We start from the raw sequence: 25,057 nt of genomic DNA, 5'->3' as shown, positions 1-25,057 counted from the left end.
ATCAATGACAAATCAAACAATGATTAATAATACTTTAATCTAATAAAAGAGTGCTGTTTTGCATAAAAATCTGCAATTACATTAAGCAGACAGTGTGCAGAACATTAATTACTATGCAAAAATAGAGTTTACTGCATGATGTAACGGCTGTTTTGGATGCCAGAAAAATGCTAATTTAATGCTGTTCTTGTCTTTTTTATAATATTTTTATGTGCACACAAATCAAGGAGGAAGTAAGGTAACATTCTCTTTCTGCAATAAAAGTAAAAACTCAGCAAGTTAAGGTAGTTGTTTTTTGACAGAAAAGCTAAGGGCAGTGAAATAAAGTTGACTAATCTATATGATCTAATATGCTCTGTATATGGACAAAAATCAAGAAAATTGAGTAAATTTGTTTTTTTGAATGATTGAATAGCTTAAGAAATTAATGAGCAGACAGTGAGTGGAAATCAACTAGAATGCTGAAAATTATCACTATGTATGGGCATGCTATCCAATGCAAACCTATGCTGGAGAACATTAATTAATGTGCAAAAATAGAGTTTACTGCATGATGTAAGGGCTGTTTTAGATGCCGGGAAAATGCTAATTTAATGCTGTTCTTGTCTTTTTTTTAATGTTTTTATGTGCACACAAATCAGGGAGGAAGTAAGGTAACATTCTCTTTCTACAATAAAAGTAAAAATCAGCAAGTTAAGGTAGCTGTTTTTTGACAGAAAAGCTAAGGGCAGTGAAATAAAATTGATTAGTCTATATGGTCTAATATGCTCTGGATGGACGAAAATTGAGAAAATTGAGTAAATTTGTTTTTTTGAATGATTGAATAGCTTAAGAAATTAATGAATGAAAGAAAAGTGAGTAGAACAAACGAGATTATTCAATTTCTTTTGCTTAGTTTCTTACAAATGCAAGCAATAAGAGCAAGAGTTCTAAAAAATAGAAATTTTTAGATCACAAACACATGCACTAGTTGCCAAGAAAGTAGTTAGACAAGTCTTAATTACCAAGGGTTGTAGAAGAACAAAATCCTTGGCAGGAAAGAACACACCACACAGTTTCCAAGATATCGACGATGCCAAAATTCTTCAACTCTACTTCAAACTCCCTTACGACAATCTATGCAATCTCCCAATCACACATTCTCGAGAAGAAGATATGGAGCAATGAGGAGAATAGAGGGCACTGATTAACACCTTTTCATTGCTTGCACATTGATTTTATAGAAGTGTAAGAATAGATAAATATAAGAATGTCAATTGTTGTAGAAGAACAAAATCCTTGACAGGAAAGAGCACACCACATAGTTTCCAAGATATTGAGGAAGCAAAGGTTATTCAACTCCTCCACTTCAGATGGGATAGATAATGTAAACAAATCCGACCATTACGTACAATCTATGCTAGGTCTTTATCACACATTCCACAGAAGAAGATATGAACCAATGAGGACAATTAAAAAAACTGATTAAACCCTTTTCATTGCTTGCACAATGATTTTATAGAAGAAGAGAAGTAGATAAAGATATGAATAGTGTAGCAATCTTCAAAATATACTTAAAGAGAATGTCTAGATGAAGCACTCCATCTCTCAATGGCAATACAACTCTTGCATGTGGTAAATGAAGCTCCAAGAAAGCGTTGGCTTCAAGGATGTGTAATATTCCCTATAGGAAAATACAGTAAATAACAAAAGCAATGAACTAGCTACAACTACAAAATTTAGAAATGCACCACCAGAAACATTAAACACTGAAAATATGAGCAAAATTATGAGCCATTGTATTACTATTGGTAAAATTGATTACAACAATAAGAGTAGAGGAACCTGGGCTTGCTACTACAAGCTTGAGGCAAAACCCAGGTGTCAAAAGTGGCTTAAAGTGCTGTCAATCTTCCCCACGTGAACTGTGTGCCCTGCTGCTAGGTTTTCTGCTGCTATTGACTGGAAAGGAATAGGTGATTCAACCAGTGTGGAAAAAGTCCCGATAAAATCGGGATTTATTCCCCAAAACGCGATTTTTTCAAGAAAAGGATTAAATCGGCCGATTTTTTGCCGACTTTTTAAGAAATGAAAAAATCGGGATTAAATCGAAAAAGTCGGGATTAAATCGGGACTTTTTCCAAAAAATCGTGGTAGTTTCTTTAATGATTTTTTTTTCTTTGAAAAAATCGGGATTTTATTGAAAAAATCGGGATTTTATTGAAAAAGTCGGGATTTTATTGAAAAAGTCCGGATTTTTTTTAAAAATGAATATTTTTGTATTTTTTTAATTTTGCCGACTTTTTGCCGACTTTTTCGAAAAACTCCCGACTTTGCCGAGTTTTTCAACTTTTGGACCCTTGCCGAATTAATCCCGACTTCGACTTTTTCCACATTGGATTCAACCCTCTCGCGTGCTCAATTTTTTTGAGAAATTAGCTAGTGCCTTTTCTCAACATGTCCAACAAAACCTAGAAAGGGTTTGGCCTGGATCCAAGAGTCTCAGAGACCCCCAAATAATGCGAGTTGCCTAGTTATGCCTCCTGTATGCGCTGCAGAATGATGCTGTAGAATGCTCCCCAAATTCACCTCCAAACTCCTTGCAAAATTTCTGTAAATTTCTCCTAAAATTTCCCTTTTCTCCTCCAGCCCTTATCACTCCACTCTCCTTGTCCCACAATACCTGTGCAAACTCTGCCAGTGTGCCCCTGTGCAGCCCTAGGAAGACACAAAGGCGTCCTGAAGTATCCCCCCAAACTCAGCCCTGTAAACCACCACAATTCTCTAGCAAAAATCAAGTTAGAACACTCCTGAAATTCCCGGAAAGCAACATGCACTGGAGTTCTCTCTCCCAGGCAGTGTGAATTTCTATAGTGCGCCCTGTCCACATGTAGAACTGGTTATGTTGCTCCTGTAATCAGCTCTGGAACAACTCCAAGATGTATCAAAGGACTTTCTTAGGGTGACACTCGTGGTTCACCGAAGAAAGAGTTGGAATTTCCCCTTGGAAATCTCTTGTGCTAAGCAACACGAGTTGACCTGGCTAAGCAGCTCAAGCAAACAATGGTTCAGTTGTCAAATTGTCAAAAAGCCCCAAAATGATGCTCCTCTCTTCTATTTATCCTTGTTGCCCTTCTCTCTCATTGTGGGCCCTCCCATTCGACCTCCCTTCTTGTCTCTTTCCTCCCCATCAAATTTCCTTAAGGGGTTCAAATTCCCTCCTTGAGGTGGCTCCCACATTCCACCATCCAATTAATTTTCCATTTTCCTAATGTTTGTAGCCTCTTTTCTCTTCAAAAATTAAGTGGTGCCTTCTCACCCACTTTTTCCTAAGTTTTTATGCCAAAAATTTTCTCCATCACCAAACTTGCAAAAATTTGGAACTTAGCAAAATTAATTAGTGGGGATATTACAGGATGGTTGTCTTCATGTGAAAAGCACACCAACCTGCTAAGAATAACCTCCTTTAGAGTGCACCCTATCTCTAATATAGTCTTTATGTCTGTGATAAAATAGCATCCATGCATAAGATTAGGCCCAAATCAGTCTTTTCCATGATAACAACTTTGAATGCAAACTAATAATAGTCAAGGTAAGAGAAGGGTGAAGCCCTTTTGGGTATAAGAGAGGAAGTTTCCAAAATTGCATGGTGTCCCACTATAGCATAGGTGTAAAGTAAACATAGCACGACTCTTGTAAGACTTGTGAAGACTTGCAAGTCTTCACGAGACAATAGCTGAAACGAGTCTAGAGGTCAAGACTCACTCTTGTGACTCAAACACGTGAAGACTCATCCAAACTTGCCAATACTTGTGGACTCTCATAAGACTCGTATAAGACTGGCGCATAACTCGTATAAGACTCGTGGACTTGCATAATACTTTTATAAGACTTGTATACAACTCTTATAAGACTTGTGGACTCACATAAGACTCCTATTTTGGAAATGGTAGTAGTTTATTTTTTGTGCTTAAAATTTGCTATAGTTTAAAATTTTTCGGTATTTTGCCAAGTCTTGTATGAATTGTTCCTGACCCTTATACTAGTCGCCAAGTCAATAGCTAGATGGGTCTTATATGAGTTCGAGTCGTGCAAAATTGCATAGCACATCACTTTGCTTGAATGAGAATGGCAGCTAGGGACTGAAAAATAGCAAGAGATAAAGTGTGGTAAAAATAGAAAGAACCCTCTTTTAAGTAAGGTACACCCCTGTAGGTAATAGAAAGAACCCTCTTTCAAGCAAGGTACACCCCTATAGGGTAATAGAAAGAACCCTCTTTTGAGCAAGGTACACCCCTGTAGGGTAGGAAATAGCAAGTCTAGGTTCATCGATAATGCATGGGAAGGTTCCTTAAGGCAAGCACTCCACCTAATTCTAGCAAATCTTCCCAAAATCAACAAGTAACATAAATAACATCCCGCCTTATAACTCAAATTAGGAGAATGCAGAGATAACAAGATCCACTTAACTAGGGTGAATTTATTTGAGCTAGGAATAGCAAGGAGAATGGCCCCATGAAGGTGTGAGGAGGCTTCCTATAGTCGTGTGCCCTAGGTCCTAGTCAAAGGAGCAAAATACTCAGTTTCACCCTGTTTTTTTGGATATAGTGAGCATTCCCCATGTGGGACCCACCAAGCATCCCCCATAAGTTTTAAGAACGATTTTAGACCTTGAAAATTCAATGTTCAAACTCCACATATGGGCATGAAATTTGGCACTGATGTTATATGCCACACACTGTATCCAAAAAGGGAACCACCTTGCTAAAATTATTTCAAATTTTCATGGTCTTGGAATTGCACTGAAACTTGAACCACGAGCAAGTCCTCAAAAATGTAAGCCACCCTTCAATCGGATCAATTTTCTAAAAGTAACATTTTCCAAATATAGAATTTGCTAGAAATAGAAACATATTGGATTTACTTCAAATTCAAACCATATGCACATCTCTATAATGGGTATCCAAAACTATAACAAAGGCTCGAAAAACATGACTTCCAAGAAATGTGAATATTTTCAAGAACACGAACCTTGAAATCAAGAAAATGTAGAGTCACAAATTGGACCATGCTGTCTAAGAGTCTTTGACCTTCCATACTTGCTTTGATTACTACAATGAATCTGCAAGCTTTTGACACCCGTTGCTGTTGAAAACCCATCCATTTGCGAATTGTAATGTATCCTTTAGATGTACCTGTGTATATAAGCTACCTGCTCAACTATCAAACCCTTGACTAACAAAAACCTTCGCAAATATAGGGCACCAACGATTGTTGAAAACCCGTCCCTTTGCTACTTGTCCTCTAGATGTACCTGCATATAAGCTACCTGCTGAACTATCAATCTGTGAATAACAAAAAAGATGTAATTGTTAGGTCACCATGTGCCAAGTCTAAAAGGCACTGTAAAATCGTCGATGTTAAATGATGGACTGACCAACCAGACCATCCTCTAATGTATCCATAAGCTAAATCTGATAAGTGTTCCAAATGGGTTTTGGAGAAATCCAATCCAGTTGCTAACACATTGGAGTCTATATAAAATGTTCAAATGTGGTGGCATTTTATCACCATCCAATCCTTATATCTGCATTATCTTCTATTTTTTGTTTACTATGCTTGTTTTCTAGAACCATTCCTAATGATATAACCAAGGCTGGCAATCCCACAATCATGAACTATTTTGTGCAAACTAAACTGGTAAATTGAATATATGTATTCGGGAACATATTTTTTATTTTTTTTTGTCTGTCAAGTTGTCTGTGATCCTCCAGGCTTGACCTGTGGCTTGAGGAGTCATGACCCAGGGGCATCTAAGCCGTCAAAGTCACCTGGGGATCGCACCTGGCCTGGGCCACACCAGCCCTTAGCTGACTAGATTTTTTAGCATGTCTCCTCCCCCTAGCACAGGGCACAACCACCCCCCGTGAGGTTTGATCCTAGGTCGCCTTGCTGACGAGGCCCATCCTCAACTGGTTGTGCTAGTGGGACTTGACTCAGAAACAGATTCTTGAATATTAAATAATATTTGCTATTTATCTATTTATTTTATTTATGCTTTAAGTTAGGGGATGCCCTAGGAAATTTTTATTTTGCTAATGTTACTTTTATGTATTCTAGGTTCCCATTGTCCTATTTTGGTTATCAATACAATATGTTTATCTTTCCTTCTTTTTTGATTCAAGTGATGAAGATAGATCATTCATGAAATGTGTTGACTTTCAGAGATGCAAAACCATCAACAAGAGAGAGGAACATAATGTATTGTTTATTAATGGAGTCACTGAATTCATCTACATAAATTTGTGTTGCATGTCAAAAGATAAACTTATTAAATTGAACTATCTTTTCAGCTAAAATATATTTAATATTTGGTCATTAACATTAGGGCCCCTAACAACACTTTATTGTGTGTTAATGTTACCAATCTAACAAGATGATCAAGTAGTTTGTTTAACTGCAAAAGTTTACCAATAAACCAATTTTCAAAGGAGTTTTGAGGCATTATAAATTTTGTCCACCATATGGCAGTAGGTCTGCTACAGAGTGGTATCATATTGTGGAGCTCTAAAAGTAGAGTTCTACCATAAATCTAAAGTGAGATTGAGAGATATGTCCTAGTTCACAGTGCATGAAGCGAACAAAGTTCCTTCTACAAATTAATTACTCCAGAAGACTTGGAATATGAAGTTATCCATTGAGGATATAAATATCATATTAAATATATGAATAAGAATGATTATGAATTACAATGAGAACGAGAGGCTTGCTTTTATATCAGGCAAGTGTCTCTTCATGAAGAGTCATGTCTCATTTAGACATGCCTCTTTAACCTAATTACTAGTTTAACTAATCATTATTTATGATTATTATTGTTTACAATTATTTTACATTATTTTATATATTTTATTCGTAACAGTGCACATATCCAATTTGTTCTGTGTGCAATGGTTCATAGATCGGGAAAGATTTTGTTTGGTGTTTGAATCCCAGACAATTCGAGTACTTTGAAATTGATTCCAAAAAACCATTTTTGAAATGTTTCCTAACACAATATGTTTACCAAAATACGGAAAATGTTTTTCAGGGAATCACTTGGAGACCAGAATAAGTAGTTGATCCATTCATAGAGCATTGCAAGCTTATTAACTATCGTTCTACTCTAAAGTTGCTATAACATGAATTCTTACATTCTAATAAAATCCTCTGAAGTTGCTTGGAAGGAAAGAGCTGTGATTATTAGTAATACGCTGTCTGTGGATGTGTGATATTGAATCTCAAATATGCTTCCAGACCAATGTTGCACGAAGTGGGGACGTTTTTTGGAAGCAGGGACGCGGAAGCGTCATTTTCCAAAAGTCTAGGAAGCGAAGTGTCTGCTATATATATATATTTATATTTTATTGCATTTATACTCAAAACCAACATCCCAAATACCAAATTAGTTGTAGAAGACATGAAAACATGCATATTTTTGCATAAATCAAGATAGATATAGCATTCATTGTACATTAATGATTAATTATTCGAGCATCAACCATTTAGATGCATCAACCATCTACAATCTAGATTCTTCTCCTCTTGTCTAGCCTTTGCCTCTACCTCGGTTGTCTAGGGATATTAGTCAACATTGCCCAATTTTGATCAAACTACCTAATTCAAGACTTAAAATATGGTAGGAAAAGCTTAACATGCTTGATCGATGATTTTGACTTGATTGAAAGGTAATTTTTTGCTAAGGGCGTGACAAAGGAGTTCAACAATTAACACCACTAACACTAGGGTACATATAGGGCTTGGTGCTCTTGATTAAATGCTAATTGCATACCTTCATACTTTATATAATCTAATGAAATGCCACAATCCCATTGATTCTGAATTCCTGAAAACTGTTAAGTCTGCTGAATTCTGAATAGGATATGAAATTCTATTTTCTCCATATGAAGTCCAATGAGGCTGGAACCACTCTAAAACATCCTGAGTCATTTCATGGTAATGTTAAAAATTTAAGTAAAATGATGAAAATGAAAAATAAAGGAGAATGAAAATGAAAAATAAAGGAGAATGTCACTTTTACAAATTAAACATTACCATGAGGGAGAGTCTGCTATATATATATATATATATTTTGGCCTTCACTCCTCACCCTAACCCAAGGTGGACCCACCCCCAACAAGCAAACTCACCAAAAAATATTAAAAAAAAAATTGATTTTTTAGGGTCGTGCGGCGTTTTTGTTGAAAGTGTACGCTTTGCCCTCCGAAGCGCCACGCTTCGTACAGCCGAAGCGCCATACGAAGCGTGCTTCCGAGCCACACTTCAGAAAATTCCAGGAAGTGGCAAAATCAGGTGGAAGCGCGCTTCTGAGCCACGCTTCGGAAAATTCCAGGAAGCGGCAAAATCAGGTGGAAGTGCGCTTCCGCCGAAGCTTCCTAGACGCTTCTGCACGGGACACGCTTCCGGGCTTGGAACCAAGGGGGGGCGCTTCGTGCAACATTGTTCCAGACTCTTAATTGGAAATTAATGATTGTTTGCTTTGTTTCCTCAGAAAATAATCATAAATTTTCATTAGAAAATGAAAATATTACATTCTGTTGATGCATCATCATGCTTTCTGATAAAACTGTCTGGCAACAACAAGAGTGATATATTGGCCGATAAACCACCCATGTTCAAATATACTGTCTCTTTACAGAGTACATATAGAGCCATATATATAAAATCACTACACGCATAATATAATCGTCAACAATCCATGATCATGATATACGCGCAAAAACAAAGGATAAATAGCATAGCAGGGATGTCATATCCTCCTGTTATAGAGCCTGCTGAAAACCATCAATGAAGGGCCTGTGGAAATATTCATGAGATTCATCCCCTAGCTGTTCAGAGATTTTCCAGATGCCCAAATCCTGTTCAGCACCAGCTTCAGGTAAGGCATCCATTGCAGTGCTGCGCTCCCTGTAAATATGACAGCAAGAAATCTGATCAAAAGCATGTTTTAACTGTAGTGTCTCTTCTAGAATGGGCAGCGGTGTGTGACTGTGGCATCTTTAAGTCTCATTGAAACAATCAATAGTGACCATGGAGTTTCCAAATATCTGTGAAGTACGGCATTCTTTTTCAATAGCAAAGCATAGGAGGAATTTGAGAGCTAACAGTTCCAAAGTTGTTTGAGTCACGCCCCAATCCAATCTGAAGTTTGAAAGAGTGATGTTCCTGCATGTAACGAATTGACCCCCCTCTGCCACAAACTTCGCTGGCAAGTGAGGCCCCATCAAAACAGGCCCAAGGAGAGGAGACATTAATTGCTTCAGCTGTTAAAAACACGAGGAGCATGTGCAGGAACCGAAAGAAGGAAGAAGATAAATTATTGCTAGAACCAGGATTAATGATTGTTTTCTATCTTAACATCTTCTGTGATTAATATTTAGATATATGTTTAGAATTGTACGATATTGTTTTAACATACACATATTTTTTCTATATAATTTCTGAAGTATACATTGACCAATCTTGGAATTCTAAAAAATCTGCCACATTTACACCCAATTTACACCTACTCCTGTACCTCGGCTTCTGGAAACGTAGGTTGAAGGACTTGTTATTTTGATTTTCTATTTGTTTATCCTAGGTCATGCACTCTTAATATAGATATTACACTATCATCATCAGGTTGGCAATTTTGACAGATTTAACTTACTATGATTTGTATGATGTAGCCAATAGCAAAGGCATTTGAATTTTGTACTATTGGATATTTTCTTTTATAAAATCAATCTGATTGTGACATGTTGACTTCCATTCTATTTTCAATATTTTACTCAGCTGCATCTGTAGAACATGCCGTAAAGAACAAGGTCTTGAAGCCACAGGGAATATGACACATCTAGCTAGGAGTGCTGGTTTTACAAATGTTCATGATTATCTCATTTTCAAGAACACTGGTGAATCTGCTCGTGATATTTCCCGACGCAAAGTAGGACGTGGTTGGTGCAAAAGTGCTGAGCATTTCTGGTTAAAGCCTGAAGAATTAGGACTGACCTCTTGGCATTCACCAGGGCTTTACACGAGTCATGGAAGCACCCCACCAAATTTTGAGGTGTTGGCAATGCATTTAGAAATATTTTCAATTGCTGTTAATGTTCTAGTTTTTCTCCTTTCTCAATCATTTGGCCATTCTTGTTAAAAACACTGATATCTTTTATGACTAACATTTCCAATTTATAGTGTTGATTTTTTTATCTCTCGTACAGTACCGTATGCGAGGTTCTCTGAATGAAGAGCAAGTGAAGCAACTCCGTAAAAGTTACTTGCCTAAAAGGTACCATACAATGGAGGTACTGGATAGTGGAAGAAACTCTTGTCAAGAAGACAATATGGGCTCAAGCATCACTGACTCTAATCTGGATAAAATTTCCCAGAATGGCCCTGCATTCAGTAGTTCAATTCATTCAAGGTTGTCTGATACCAAACCTGTAGGTGCTGTGCTGGCTTCAGAATTTAATTCTTCAAAACCCCCTGTTCAACTTTTCAGCTCCGATACATCTTCGTTGAAAGCTACAAATTTATCATGTCAAGAAAGAGTTGACTGGCTTTCTCTGTCCCAACCCATGGTTAATATAGACCCTCATGTGTTGGGTTTTAGAAGTTTGGAGAAAATGAAAACTGAATCTTCAGTCTTCTGTACTGCATTTAGCAGAGATGGCAATGATGCCATTTGGTCTAAGCACGAGGACTTCAAGGTTCCATCAGCATTCCAAAAGCAGATGGATAACTTCGGAATTGCGGAGGTTGGTGTGAGAAATGAAGTTGATACTGATGTGGTTGATGAGGATTACAAATTCTTTTTGGAAAATGTAAGGGTAGATGGTCTATCGTATGCTCTTGATTTAAAAGTTGACCAAGATGGCCACTCCACTTCAATCAAATATGAAGAGTCAGAAGATGGATGGGGGTTACACAAGAGCTTTAAGGACAGAACTTTGGGTATTGGATTGCGGGATAAACCTAGAAGTGAGAACAATAAGGCCTATATGAATGATGAGAGGCAAACACACATTTTGGAAAGGAAGCAGAGCTATAAGTTGGATTCTTCTGTGGCTAGTGAAAGTCATAAGGGTAGAAAGAGAAAGTTAGCATTCACTGGAAAAGATGGGCATGGTGATGTTTATTTGCAGTCATCAGAACTCCCTGATGTGAAAAAGCTATCAACCTTGGAGGAGTGTAGCCAAAAAAGGGTCAAGGAAGAAGCATCTTCACCTCAAGCTAGCAGCCCTTCCGATGTGAGTGAACATGACTAGTTTTTCTATGCATGGGACAGTTTGGGTTAGTTTTATGATTTTGGCAGCTTGTTTTGATTTCATGTGGCTTGGAGATGTCTTTTCTAGAAAGAGTTTGACTTATGCCATATAAAACATTTTTTATGTCACACTTGGCTTATGCTGATGCAGGTGACTACAGTTGGAAATATTGAATGCGGTAAAATCCCTTTCTGCATGCAATCTGATGATTTTAAAAAGCATCTTGAGGCCTCCCTCCAGAAGCCTTTCAATACAAAAGAGTTTCATGAAATGTGGAGTGCTATCAACCATCGAAAACCCATTGTACGCTTCCGGCACATGCGTCAACGGACAATTCCTGTCGAGACTAAGGAAGAAGGGTTCTCATATCTGGATTATCATCCTGGTACCTCTTGCTTTTTGGATTAATCTCATGTTTTGCTTTCTTTATCTAGAGTCACTTTCCATGAGTTTTAGTGCCTTAATAGTATCTGTCCAGTGTTTATTTATATTGATGCAATATAATTTTTATGGTATTCAGGTTTTAGGGGTAAAATCTATCTTCATTTATTTGCTAGGTATGTTAATACTTCTAGAAGTAAGGCCTTTCAGGAATTCTGCAGAATATTTAAATTACTTTATATGCTACAAAACTTTTCTAAAATAAATTTGGCATTCCTGCCTTAGTCAATGTCTCTTTTGATTTTACTATTTAGAAGAGAAGGTCAACATTGTTTGGATCCACATTCTAATAAAAGGTTTTATCTATTAGGATTTATACTAGTAAAGTCCCTCGACATGATCAATGTGCCCCATTCTTTCGACATTTAAGACATCCTAGCATAGACTTCATATCAAAGGCATCAACATGTACTATTTAGGGCATAGGTTTAAAAACTGGAATAGGTTTTCGAGCCGGACACCTATCAAACTAGGACCAAATGAAACTTGATGAAACGATTCAATGAACCGGTTTTTAAAAACATATATAAAATATTTTTTTTTAATGCAATATTTTTTTTTAAGATTCCAAACCATGATTCCGAACCATTAGAGACAAATTATACAAAGTTTGCTGCTCTATATACAATGTAAGGGTGAATATATCAAAATGATGCCAAGGGAAATACATATCAGAAACAAAATACATCAATCGATGGGGCTCTAAATAGCCTCTAGAGTCCAAAAACTGTGCTACAAAATACTAGGTCACTAACCTAATTCAAACCACTGATCAATATGATCACTCATCAAACTCATCACCACTACTAAAAATGGGATCATCAACAGGAGCTACATAAACATCATCTTTTTCAAGGAGCTACATAAACACCATCTTTCTCAGGGTGTTTAGACTCTTCGGATTCTTCAACCTTATAATATGGTAGAAAAACCTTAACATGCCAAACCATTTATTTTGGTTTGAACGAATGGTTCTTCTCCTCAACCTTATAATATGGTAGAAAAACCTTAACATGCCTAACCAATTATTTTAGTTTGAGTGAAGGGTACATTTTTGTTACAGCCATGGTAGAGGAGTTCAATAATCAATACCACCAACATGAAAGGAGTTCAACAATCAATAAAGGGCTTTGTGCGCTTGATTAAATGCCAATCCCATATCATACATGAAATTGTTGCAATCCTACTCATCCTAAAATATTGAAAACTGTCAAATCTACTAAATTTTGAATGGAATACGAAATTCTACTTTCTCCATTTGAAGTTCGATAAGGTTGGAACCACTCTCCAACATCCTGAAACAATTAATGATAATGTTAAAAATTTAAGTACTGGTATTGCTAAGGTTGAATTAGGTTTTTTGTTTAGGTTTGGGGTTTAGCAGGGGGAGGGTTGGTTTTATAGCCAAGGGTGGCTATTTTGGGAGAGAAACAACCCAAAACCACCTGAAAAATTGCCACTGTGGGTCCCATACCCCAACCCCCCATGCGAGTGAGATCCAATTGGTCGTTATGGATGGTTTGGTAGCTAATTGTTACAAACCACCCTTAATCAATCGGAGAGATCTCACACAATAGCTTGATAACTAACTGCTACAAACTAGACCTAATCGGCTGGTCAAAACTTACACACTAGTTTGGTATCTAACTAGGGTCTAGTGCAAATCAACTCTAATAGGTCAGTTTGACGTCACACACTAGTTTGGTACCTAACTGATACAAACTAACCCTAATTGGTTGAGTAGATCTGGCATGCGTGGGGGGTTTGGTAACCATGGTGTACTGTGTGACTACTTTTTTTTTATTTGGTGGGGGGGCAACCCTTGATTTCCTCGAAAACCAACTCAAAAATTACCAATATGGGTCCTGTTGACCACTCCATGATAACTACCCCATAGCTGTACCTTTTTTCACGCATGGATTTCCATCATGTTCGAGCACTCAGATGATCCATAGATTCATCATTATCAGTTATATGTACACTGAAGTTTTGTAAACCCATTCTGCATTTTGTAATGTAAATGATCTTATTAAGACAAATGTATGTAACAACCTAGGTAAATTTATTTTTCTGGTGATGATTTCTATCCTAGGAGGTTTTTTGTCTCACCGATTCATGTGTGTTTCTAAACACGGATGATCGGAAGAGTTTTTCCTTCTAGCCTCACCCCAAAGCTAGGGTGGATTTTGTAGTCAGGATCTTAAATGAGTCCTAGAGTTATTTATCAAGTCTCTGTAAAAGTGATTTGGGAATAATTCTAACAATTTGGTTAGATTATTTTATTACATGTCACTAAGTCTACTAGATCATATTTTGTGTCATAGAAATGGGTAATGTTGAGGGTCTATAACGAACGGGTGTTCCCCCCTTCATGGGTTAGACATGTAATATTTCATGTAAATAATATTTTGCTATAATGCTAAAGTATTAGAGGGTTAGAAAAATTAATAGTCCCCTCATGAGTCAATTAATTAAAATTTCTGGCTAAAATAAATTAAAATGCTAAAGCCAAAAATTTAATTAATTTAGGTCCTCGGAAAATTAAATTCTCCAACATTTAAAATTCGTAGGTTTTAAAGTTTTAAATTTTTGGAGGTCTTCGGCCAAAGGAATATTGAAAATTTCAAAATATTTTGGACCCTTGGGCCATAGTAGTTAAGTCAAAGTAGATTTTTTGAGGCAATTAACTCAAAATAATCATTTTTGAGTTAGTTAAAAGGAAATTAAAAGTGAAATTCGAATTTCCTAAAAAAGTAACTTTATTTCAATGGTTATGATTAAAAGATCATTTGATCTTCATCAATGGTTGAAATTGATTTGACGGGGATCAAGCCATCTAGCTGTTGGAGAATTTATCTATAAATTAGATGTCTCTCTCTATTATTTGGATCCGATTTTTAAATAGTGTACTTGCTTTGAGAAAGCTCTTGTAACTTTTTTTCTGGTTAATAAAACACAAAGACTTTAGGGTTTCAGACCGTGGTGTTCCTCTTTCAGATTTATGTGGTAATATTGCTCTTAATACTCTGCTGCTTTATTTGTATTTGTTGGATAATTGCCTTTGAGGATTGATCTATGCACAGGTCTCTTGCACAAATTTCTGGGTTTTTTAAAATCATTTTGATTTGATAGAACTAGCAGGTATCTCTATTTCTTGATGATATTATGATTATTTTGAATCTCTATTAGTCTAACAATCAGATCTAAGTGTGCAGAAGTTACTATTCAGGATTTGGGCGTTTAGGGAAGTGATGAGTTGGACTGACTTTCAGATTATAGAATCTAAAGAGCCTACTGTTTTTAATTTCTGAAGTCATCTTACAAAATATTTTATTTGCAGGGTTTTTCTTGGGCTTGTGCCTTTATTTAAAACTTCCAATTTATTTATAAATTTGTGCAAAATTGTTTAGATCTGGCTAATAGAGGGCCTTGATCTGCAGATCTACTAGGTTTGTAGAATATTATTGTAAATTTGTAAATTTTAAATTTTTTATTTCATTGGGGTTTGGGTATTTCATATTTTTGTATATACATGTTTTGGGGTTTTTTATTTTTTGTTTGTGCAAGGATAAATTTGAAGATTACAGGCGATTTTTGTGGATTTTGGAGACAGATCTAGGCCTTGGAGGGCATCTCTATTTTATGTGTAGTTTGAAGAGAAATTTTAGAAAGATCATGCGCAATTTTTTTTTAGGGCCTTGAGGCCCTGCGCTGGCCATCTCCAGCCCCCTGCTCCCTCTTCTTTCCTTCTCAGCCTCCCCTCTTCTTTCTTGGCCTCCCCACTTCTTTCTCAGTCTCCCTTCCTTTTTCTACGCCTCCCCTCTTCTTTCTTGGCCTCCCCTCTTCCTTCTCGACCTTCCCTCTTCATTCTCAGCCTCCCTCTAGCTCACGGATTCCCTCCTCCTTTCTCCCCTTGCTCCTTCGTTTTCCCCTTTCTCCCATCTCATTTATCCCGCCTCTCTACCTTTCCTTCCTCCTCTCGGCCAACTTATCTTAACTCAGCCCTTTGCTCCCTTATCTCTCCAGCAGCTCCAATCGGCTCCCCCTTTTCTGTTGCCTCCTTTCTCGGTCTCCTTACAGCCTCCTCCTTTCTCAATTGCGACCTCACCTCTGCCCTCTCTACCAGCCTTACGACCTCCCCTCTTCCTTCTCAGCTTCCCCTCTCGGCCTCCCTCGTCTCACCCTCAAGCCTCTTTTCTTTCACTCCCTATCACCATAAATTTTTCTCATAAAATTCCTAATTTTTTTTAACAATTTTTAAACAAACTTTTTCTCAATTTTTTTTATTTTTATATATATATATATATATATATTTTGATTTTGGCATTTGGATTTGAATATTTTTAGTGACTTGAGAAGCGTGTCTCCAAGTATCTTCAAGCCCCTAAGGGATGATTGGTGCACATCCTCTAAACCTTTACTCCATTTCATTTATCTAATTGAAGGCAAGACTAATACTGGCATAGAGTTTCAATTAGTTGAAGTTTAGCAACAAGTTTAGTTTGCAATTTTTTACTGCAGTACATTTCAAAAATAGAAGTAATCTTCAGTAACCTTTTGCATGCTAATTGACAAATTTATGAATATTATTTCTTTGCTTTTTAGTAATAAATTTCTGAGTTTTAAGATCAAATGCATCACTAGATTGGAAATAGTTAAAGTCAGAAATTTTCTGAATTTTTAGTTATCAGTTTGTCATCTGAAGTTTCTGTGGTTACACAGAAAAGTATGAATCTTGCATGGTTATAGGACTGTTGGTTTAAAATAAATTGTTGGCATTGACATTTGTTTTAAGAGCAGGTTACAAGAACCGATATTTCTAATTGTTGTAATTTGAGTTCTTAATTTAATTTCTGAAGTACATTTGTTTTTACATGCTCATTTAGGAAGGATTAACTTAGTCTTACTTGTGCATCTAATGATCTCTGATTGGGTACTTCATACAAATGGATTTTGTAATATAAAGTGTTTTATTTCCAACATTTTACATTGGTTTCCTATTTGTGTTTTCAGTAATTACTTGTGTAGACTTCATATTTTACATTGATGGTATAAGTATTTGTTTTCACATTAAGATAATTTTTCTAATAAGTTAAAAAACACTCAAGACATATTTCAAAAATACTTTTAGGCCCTCCTTTCACCATCACATCATTTCACTTTGCATTTGCGTACTAAGCTAGTACTTGCACATCAAAATCTTACTTCCAAGCATAAGATTGGTCGATAGAAACATTAAGGGACCAAGCTTAGAACAAACATTTAACTAAAATTAACCAGGTCCCTGCATTTCACATAGCTTTAAGTTTTGCATTTGCATAGTTGAATCATTCAGCAATAGTTTCCCATCCATTACTTGGACTTTATTTCCTTCGCAAGATAGTTGACTGCACAAGGCACTAGTATCATTTTCCTCAAATCAAATTGAATTCTTCAAAATCTTGTGCAATTGAAACGAGTATTGGTTGCTTAGCTCTGTCTCCCAGATTGGTTGGTTCCCAAATGATCTTCCCTCATTCCATTTCCATAGGGTCTACCCCCCTTAGTCTGCTATTGGGAGACAACTCAAATGGAGAGATTGGGGATCAGTGTGACAACTCCCGATTTGAGCCATTGTTGCGGTGCCTAGAAATTTTGTGCGACAACATTTTTTGGTGCCTTTTTCGGGGATATTTTATTCTCAGCGCGTTGACGACATTTTATCTTCATTCTTGTCATATCATCTTTATCATTTTTGTCGGCAATGACAACATTTTCTTGCGCCATTGCCTGGGAACAATTTACTGGACCTTGGCTTTAGGACAATTCTCATCTTTCATATTCTATCCTTCATCTTTCATCTTAGGTGTCTGAGTTAGATTTTTGTCCAAGTGGCGACTCCACTTTATTCATTTCCTACAAGGGTTTGCACTAGATGAAATTCAAGTAACCTGATTAATCCCACTCCGGATCCTGAAAAGGTTTTTAGTGTTCGATTAAATAAGCTCTCTTCCCGTGCACACATTGATAATCTTGGACAAGAAGCTCTCTCTGATATCCATTCGCTTTTTTCAGATCCCATTCAACAAGACGTAAGGATTTTGTGAGCTTGAAAAGGAGAAGGAGGTATTTGGAAAATTTGAGATTCTAGGCTTTGATAGAACTTCCACAAAGCTAAAAGAGCCTAAGGGTAAAGAAGTTAAGGAATCTGAAGATGATCCTATGTAAAAGTTACTTCAAAAGTTGGAAAGCATGGATCTTAACCAAGCAAAATTAATCTCTAACCATGCTAAAGAGATAAGTACTCTACAATATAGGTTGGTCCAAATGGAAAGGTCACAAGCTCAAAGTTTCAAGCCTAGAAATAATAACAATAAAATTAGTAATGCTTGGCAGAGGAAAGGGCAATCAAATGAACATCGACCACCAAATCCCCTTGAATCTGCCAATCTTATTGAGGATGTTCCTCCATATTGTAGGGCTTGTGATGCCTTGCATGAAGAAGCTACTTGCCCCACTATTAAGAGAATTGTGGAAAGTGGGATCTTTGGGCAAGTAACCAGATTAATGCCGTTGGTAGGGGATATCACCTATCAAATGAAAATTGGGAAAGGGTTAAGGAACATATTCATGATTTCAGGCCTTTCGCATCTTCCTATAGTATCAATAATTTTGACCATGACAATGGTATGCTGGTTAAATTATTTGGTGAAAGGCCCTCTCCAGATAAAAATTTAGAAATTGCAAAAGATAAGGGGCTAACTTATCAAAGAAGGGATAAAGATCAAAGTGATAATCATGCTCCCCTTCGAAATTTTAGCCCTGCCTCTGGAATGAATATTGACTTGGATGGATGGTTGAACAATCCCAAAATCTGGGTTCTTGTCACCGAGGTTTTGAAAATCCCTTCCCAAAAGGCTAAGTTGTTAAATGCCATTGAGAATCCTCGTATTAATGTTACTCAAGAAAAGGCTCCTAAGACTATCTACCAGGATGCTCTTGTGTATTTGCAAAGTATGGATTTTGACAATAATGAGCATCGACCTTTTTTCGTTACCTTGATGGCTAATGGTTACAGGTTGTATAATTGCATGTTAGATTCGGACGCTTCATCTTGTGTTATGACCAAGAGGGTCACGGAACAACTAAATTTAAGGATTTCCAGGCCTTACTACAACATATGTGCCATGGATTCTAAGAAAATTGAAGTTCATGGGTTAATAAAAGTCCATTTGTCTGTCTACCCTGACATTATGATTGTGATGGACATAGTTGTAGTTGATGTTCTTGATGTTGGGGTATGCTATTGTCTAGGAAATGGGCTTCTGATCTAGGAGGAAGTATCCAAATGACTTGGTCATATGCTATGATTCCTTCTCCTAGATGTTTTGGGTTCATTAGACTAAATAGGGAGCTAGAAAGAAGATTACATGTGCAAGATCCTAAGAGACTCCATAATGAGGTGATCACCGATAAATTTGACTTGGGGAATTACGCTCTTTTGTCTAATTCTATAATCCCCTTAGAAGTTAAGGCTGATGAAAAGATAAGTGATTTGAAGAGTCAAGTATGGTATATGCATTTCGATGGTGCATCATCTAGGCATGGTAAAGGTGCTGGGATTGTGTTAAAGTCTCCCCTAGTGCATGTTCTCAAATTTGCCTATAGATTAGAATTTGGAGCAACCAATAATGTGGCCGAGTATGAAGCTTTGTTGTTGGGCCTTGAGTTGGCAAAGGCCTTAAGGGTTAAATTGCTTCATGTCAAGGGAGACTATCATGCAAGTTAAGAATAAATTTACTTGTAAGAATCAGAGATTAAGAAACTATTGGAATGCAATGTGGGATATTTTTGAATACTTTGATGCTCTTGACCTCGAAGCTATCCCAAGAGAGAAAATTAGTTTGGCCGATGAGCTTGCTGTAGCTACATCTACCTTGCAGTTGTCTGATGAATTAGTGAAGGATAAGATTAAAATGGAAGTTATTTTCAGACCTTCCGTTCCAGATAACTTAGAGCGTTGGCAGGTTTTTGACAAAGAAATGCTAGCGATTCTCTTTTTAAATAACTTGGATGAGTTTGAGAATTTTTGGGTAAGTTGTAGGGAGGATGGATCTGATGACTATGAAGATATTATAAATCCTACTCCCAAGAATGTTGTTGCCTTAGAGCAACACTTTGATCGGCATGATGCCACAAAGAAAGGAGAAGAAAATAAGATGGATCCTAGAGAATTTATTGAAGTAAATATAGGTACCCCTAGTGACCATAAAATTGTTAAAATTGGTAAGGGTACTAGTAAGGAAGAAAGAAAAAAGATAATCGATTTACTTCATGAATATCGAGATGTCTTAGCATTTTCTTATGATGAGCTAAAAGGTTATAGGGAATATGTCATGGAGCACACTATCCTTTTAAAGGATGAAAATGCTAAGCCCTTTTATCATAAGCTTAGGCAGATAAACCCTAGGTTGGCCCCCTTAGTCCAAAAAGAGCTTGCAAAAATGCTCGCAGTTGGAATCATTGCTCAAACTAGGCATTCATCATGGTGTTCCAATCTGGTGATTGTTAGAAAGAAGAATGGAGAAATCAGACTTTGTTTCGATTTTAGAAACCTTAGTCTAGCATGTAAGAAGGATAATTACCCTTTGCCGAACATGGAGACTATGTTGCAAAGGATAACGGGTTTCGGAATGATGTCCCCGCTAGATGGTTTCTCTGGTGAAAATCAAGTTTGGGTTAAGAAAGAGGATCAACACAAAACTACTTTCACCACACCATGGGGCATATTCAAATGCCTTTTGGATTAACTAATGTTGGAGCCACCTTTCAAAGGGCTATGGACTATGCCTTCAAGGGTTTAATCGGTAAAATTATTGAAATTTATCAGGATGATCTTATGGTTTTTTCTAAGAATTGGGTCAGTCATATAGGTCATCTTAGGTAGGCTTTTGATAGATGTAGAGAATTTGGAGAATCTCTTTGAATCTTGCTAAGTCTGTTTTTGGAGTAACAAAAGGGAAGTTGCTTGGTCACATCATTTCCAAGGATGGGATCAAGATTGACCTTGAGAGGGTTGAGGCAATCCAAAATATTCCTCTGCCTCATAATCTCAAATCCCTTCAGTCTTTTCTTGGGAAAACCAATTTCCTTAGAAGATTTATTCCAAATTATGTTGAAATAGCTAAGCCTATTCAAAGTATTCTGAAAAAGGATGTTAAATTCTTATGGAAAGATGATGGAAAAAAGGATTTTCAAGAGATCAAAGGTGCTATTGCTAAAGCTCTTGTCTTAGTCAGTCCCGATTATTCAAAGGATTTCATGATTTTCTCTTTTGCTTCTGAAGATACCATTGGTGGTGTCCTGTTACAAAAGAATAAAGACGGTCACGAACAACCTATAGCTTTCATGAGTAGTGTTAGACTCCGTCTCATGTCAGAGATTGATCCTTCTTCAAAACAGGGTTTTGAAGAAGAAATCATTTAAATGTTGCTTTTTAGATTATGTAATTTGTTCTTCAGCTCTTCAACTGGCAGCGACTTCAAGCTCCTACCTCTGTAAAAGCACAAAGAAAACAAAGCGTACATCAGACTCTACTGTTGATGAATTTGGTCAAGTTTCATCTTCATATGGTTTCAATTATCGTGGTACAGAGGTTCTCTACAGTGGCACCCTTGGTACAGAGCTTACTTGTGAAATATTCATTGGTCCAGTTTACTATCAACGACTTCAACTTGCAAGTGTGTTGGATGAAGTTAGAGAGGGGTCGCTGGAAGATTGATGTTCCAGATCTTGATCAAATACTCATAGCCTCATATACCCTTGTAAGTCTTCGCAGCATATCTATGTGACCTTTATTGGATGAATTTCTGATCTGGTAGCCTCTCTTTCGGTGAACTAGACTAAATTTTGGGTATCCAATTGGTACTCTCTAAGGCTCATGTTTGTTTGACTGTGATATTTTCTAAAGCTCGCAGCCTATTACAGTGATCTGAATACATTTCTCTGTGGATTACATATCGCTTTGTCTAAATAATTCAGTGGTTAGATTCATAACTTGTGGCTCGTATATACTCTCATAGGCTCGCTCTTTGTTACACTCTATGTGGCCCATATGTATTCCCTTGCACTATTTATGTGGATCGTATTTCCGAAAGAAATGGATTCACCACGAAACCTTGGCCCAAAATCCTGAAATGTGCTGGCCCGAATTCCTATAGTTTTCCTAGCAAAATTGTGGGCTGTTTAGACTTACGCGTGAAGGTAATGGCTAGTTTGTAAGATCGTCTCGGTGAAACCAAAATATTCATTCCGACAAAGGCTTCAACTTGCCGTTGATGGAATAGCACAAATGGAGCAGAACATGGAGAAGCCAAAGAAAATGGGACGCCAGTGCGACATATGTGCACAAAAGAAAGCTGCTCTGAGAAGACCCAAGACTCAACAACAGGTATGCAGGGAATGCTTTTATTTTGCCTTTGAAGAAGAGATTCACAAGGTTATTATCGAGAACCACCTTTTCAGACCAGGAGAACGTGTTGCTATTGGAGCTTCTGGTGGTAAAGACTCCACTGTTCTAGCACATGTCTTGACAGAGTTGAATAAACGACACAATTATGGTCTAGATCTGTTCTTGCTATCAATAGATGAAGGCATCACTAAACGACATAATTATGTACATTTTGTGGAGTTTTTCATCGCCAGGCTTTAGATAGAGGGGCTGCAATGGTAAGAGCAGATAAAATTGCAACTGGTCACAACGCAGATGATATAGCAGAGACTGTACTATTAAATATTCTTCGTGGAGATATTGCCAGGCTAAGTAGATGCACATTGATAACAACAGGGGAAGATGGATCTATTCCAAGATGCAAGCCTTTTAAATATACATATGAAAAGGAGATCGTCATGTATGCATATCTCAAGAAGCTTGATTACTTCTCTACCGAATGCATTTATTCACCAAATGCATATCGAGGCTTTGCTCGTGATTTTATTAAAGATTTAGAACAAATCAGACCAAGAGCAATCCGTGACATAATTAGATCAGGTGAGAATTTTCGCGTTTCTTCTTCAGCAAAAATGCCAGAACAAGGTGTATGTGAGCGCTGTGGTTATATTTCCAGCCAGAAATGGTGCAAAGCATGTGTTTTAATAGATGATTTGAACTGAGGCCTTCCAAAACGTGGAATTAATCGAACTAGGGGACGCCATGCTTTAAAAATTGATATGCCTGCTACAGATGGAGTAGCGCCCCTCCTCTGCACAGCTCTATAACAAGAAAGTCACTTTCAATGTAAACAGATGATGAGTTTCAGATCATGGGGAACCTGAGACAGACAGGATTCCGTTCCATGATTTCCGCCAGCGATTGATCCTTTGGAGATTTTGTGGGCGATGTGGCTCTTAGAAGACGGACTGTGAACTGTTGCCAATGCTACCATATAGCATGTGCTTGGATGTGTTAAACGCTGGGTGCAACCACGCAAACCTCTTTCAGTACAGTTGTCATCATAAGGATAGGTTTTTAGTTTAAAGTGGTTTTATTAAAATGGCAAATGCAACGTGGCAAATCGAACTTAAGTCAAGACCAAAAATGCGATTTGGTTTAAGATTCCAATCCTGATCCTATGGAGATCTGCGCTCCAGCATTCATCTTTTAATTAGCCAATGATCAGAGGATTTTTAGGGACATGGTTCTGTTTTAGGATAGAATGTAACGCTCCTTTCTATTATTGTACATTGCAGTTGAAACAGCGCAGAGGGCTTGGGGTCGATTTGTTTTCCCCCAGCTGTGTTTATTTCATATATTAAAAGATAAAATTTATGTAAAAAAGGGGGAGGGGAGTTTTTCTGAGCGTTGGGAGCTAATGGAGAGACAGAGAGCTTTTTATTGTACAGTTCATGAACAGGGATTTTTAAGGGGAAAGACACAGCTCTGTTTTCTGAGATTCATGTGGTATGACAATTTAACATTAGTTTTTCCTCTGTTACATATGTAAACCGTTATGTTTCATTTCATTTCATGATCATTTCTAGCTGAACAAATGAAGTGTTTAGGTAGGAATTCATAGTATTATATGCTCCTCCTATAAGTTTGTTCACGTTCGATGTTTTCTTCTGTTTGACAAGGATTCATCTCCTATGCCCTTGTCAGCTCCTCACCAGTCTTGCCACCCATTTAAAATCTAGATTTGGTGTTAAATTGCTTGCCTACCTTGCCTCAGTTGATAATCTGTGTAGTCATTATATTTCTCTGTTCAAGCTGTGATTTTGCCCATGCAGCCCAGAAAAACCCCGTCATTAAAAACCCCAAATCAACACTTCCTAATCAGTTTACTAGCCTAATATCAGTGTTACCTTTGATTGGTCATCTCACCCCATTAAAAATTTGCCGAGATAGACCGGAGAGAGCCTTCTCATACCCCGTAGGGCTAGCTACGAGGTGAAATGGTTTGATGTTGCCTTGAAGGTTTACCTTCCTCAGCCTAGGGTGAAATCTCAAGCGCTAACAAGTAGAGCGCTTCAGAATTTTGAATTAAAGTATACTACCATGGAAAAACAAGCCTATGCCTTAGTTAAATCTCTTAAGCACTTCAGGACTTATGTGGGTTATTCCAAGATTATTGCTTTTGTCCCACACTTTATTGTTAAAGATATATTAACTCAAACTGATTGCTTAGGGACTCGTGCTAGGTGGGTTACTAAGATTCAAGAATATGATTTACAGATTAGACCCACCAAGTTAGTCAAAGGTCAAGGTTTGGCTCAAATGATGATCGAGGGAAATGAAATAACTCTTGGTTTGATTTGTCTTAACGATTCATTTTTGCCTGAGCTGCAAAGATTAGGAGAGCATGAATGTTACAAGGATATTATTTATTATTTGTTAAATCTTACATGTCCTAACCATTTAGTTGCTCATAGGAGAAGGGCTCTTAGATTAAAAGCCACTAAATATTGCCTTATGAAGGATGGCCTTGGATGGAGAAATCCCGAGGGCATTGTACTTAGATGTGTTGATGAGATAGAGTCTAAAAGGTTGATTTCCGAGTTTCATTCAGGATTTTGTGGTGGTCATTACGCTGCTAGAACTACTGCCCTTAGAATCCTTAGAGTTGGTTACTATTGGCTTTCGATTTTTTCAGATGTTCATAAATTTGTTAGAAGTTGACAAGCTTGCCAATTGTTCATTGGGAAGCAGAAGCTAGTTGCCCTGCCCCTACAACCTGTTGTTGTTGAGGCGCCTTTTCAGCATTGGGGTCTAGATTTCATCGGGAAATTCTATGAAAATTCTAGCAATGGCTACCGATTATTTCATTAAATGGGTTGAAGCCATTCCTGCTAAGAAT

The 25,057-nt window shown here is 37.2% G+C and overlaps 1 protein-coding gene and 1 pseudogene across 2 annotated transcripts in view; both read left to right on the top strand.

Moving 5' to 3' along the window:
- Positions 1–25,057, top strand: part of LOC149196812 (uncharacterized) — a 215,757-nt gene that overhangs the window by 47,312 nt on the left and 143,388 nt on the right. For both annotated transcript variants that reach the window (XM_089405655.1, XM_089405654.1), the window contains 3 exons: positions 9,811–10,084; positions 10,239–11,267; positions 11,436–11,670. In XM_089405655.1, the coding sequence (XP_089261781.1) occupies positions 9,811–10,084; positions 10,239–11,267; positions 11,436–11,670 (1,538 nt within the window). The remainder of the gene's footprint in view (positions 1–9,810; positions 10,085–10,238; positions 11,268–11,435; positions 11,671–25,057) is intronic.
- Positions 22,057–22,982, top strand: LOC149196813 (cytoplasmic tRNA 2-thiolation protein 1 pseudogene; annotated as a pseudogene).

Source organism: Pinus tabuliformis, chromosome 2_2 (genome assembly GCF_031772625.1).
Source record: "Pinus tabuliformis cultivar Carrire ecotype Pingquan chromosome 2_2, CPIR1, whole genome shotgun sequence".
Taxonomy (NCBI): Eukaryota; Viridiplantae; Streptophyta; class Pinopsida; order Pinales; family Pinaceae; genus Pinus; species Pinus tabuliformis.
Note: the sequence above shows the minus strand (reverse complement) of the source record. Positions and strands in the feature narration are given on the sequence as shown.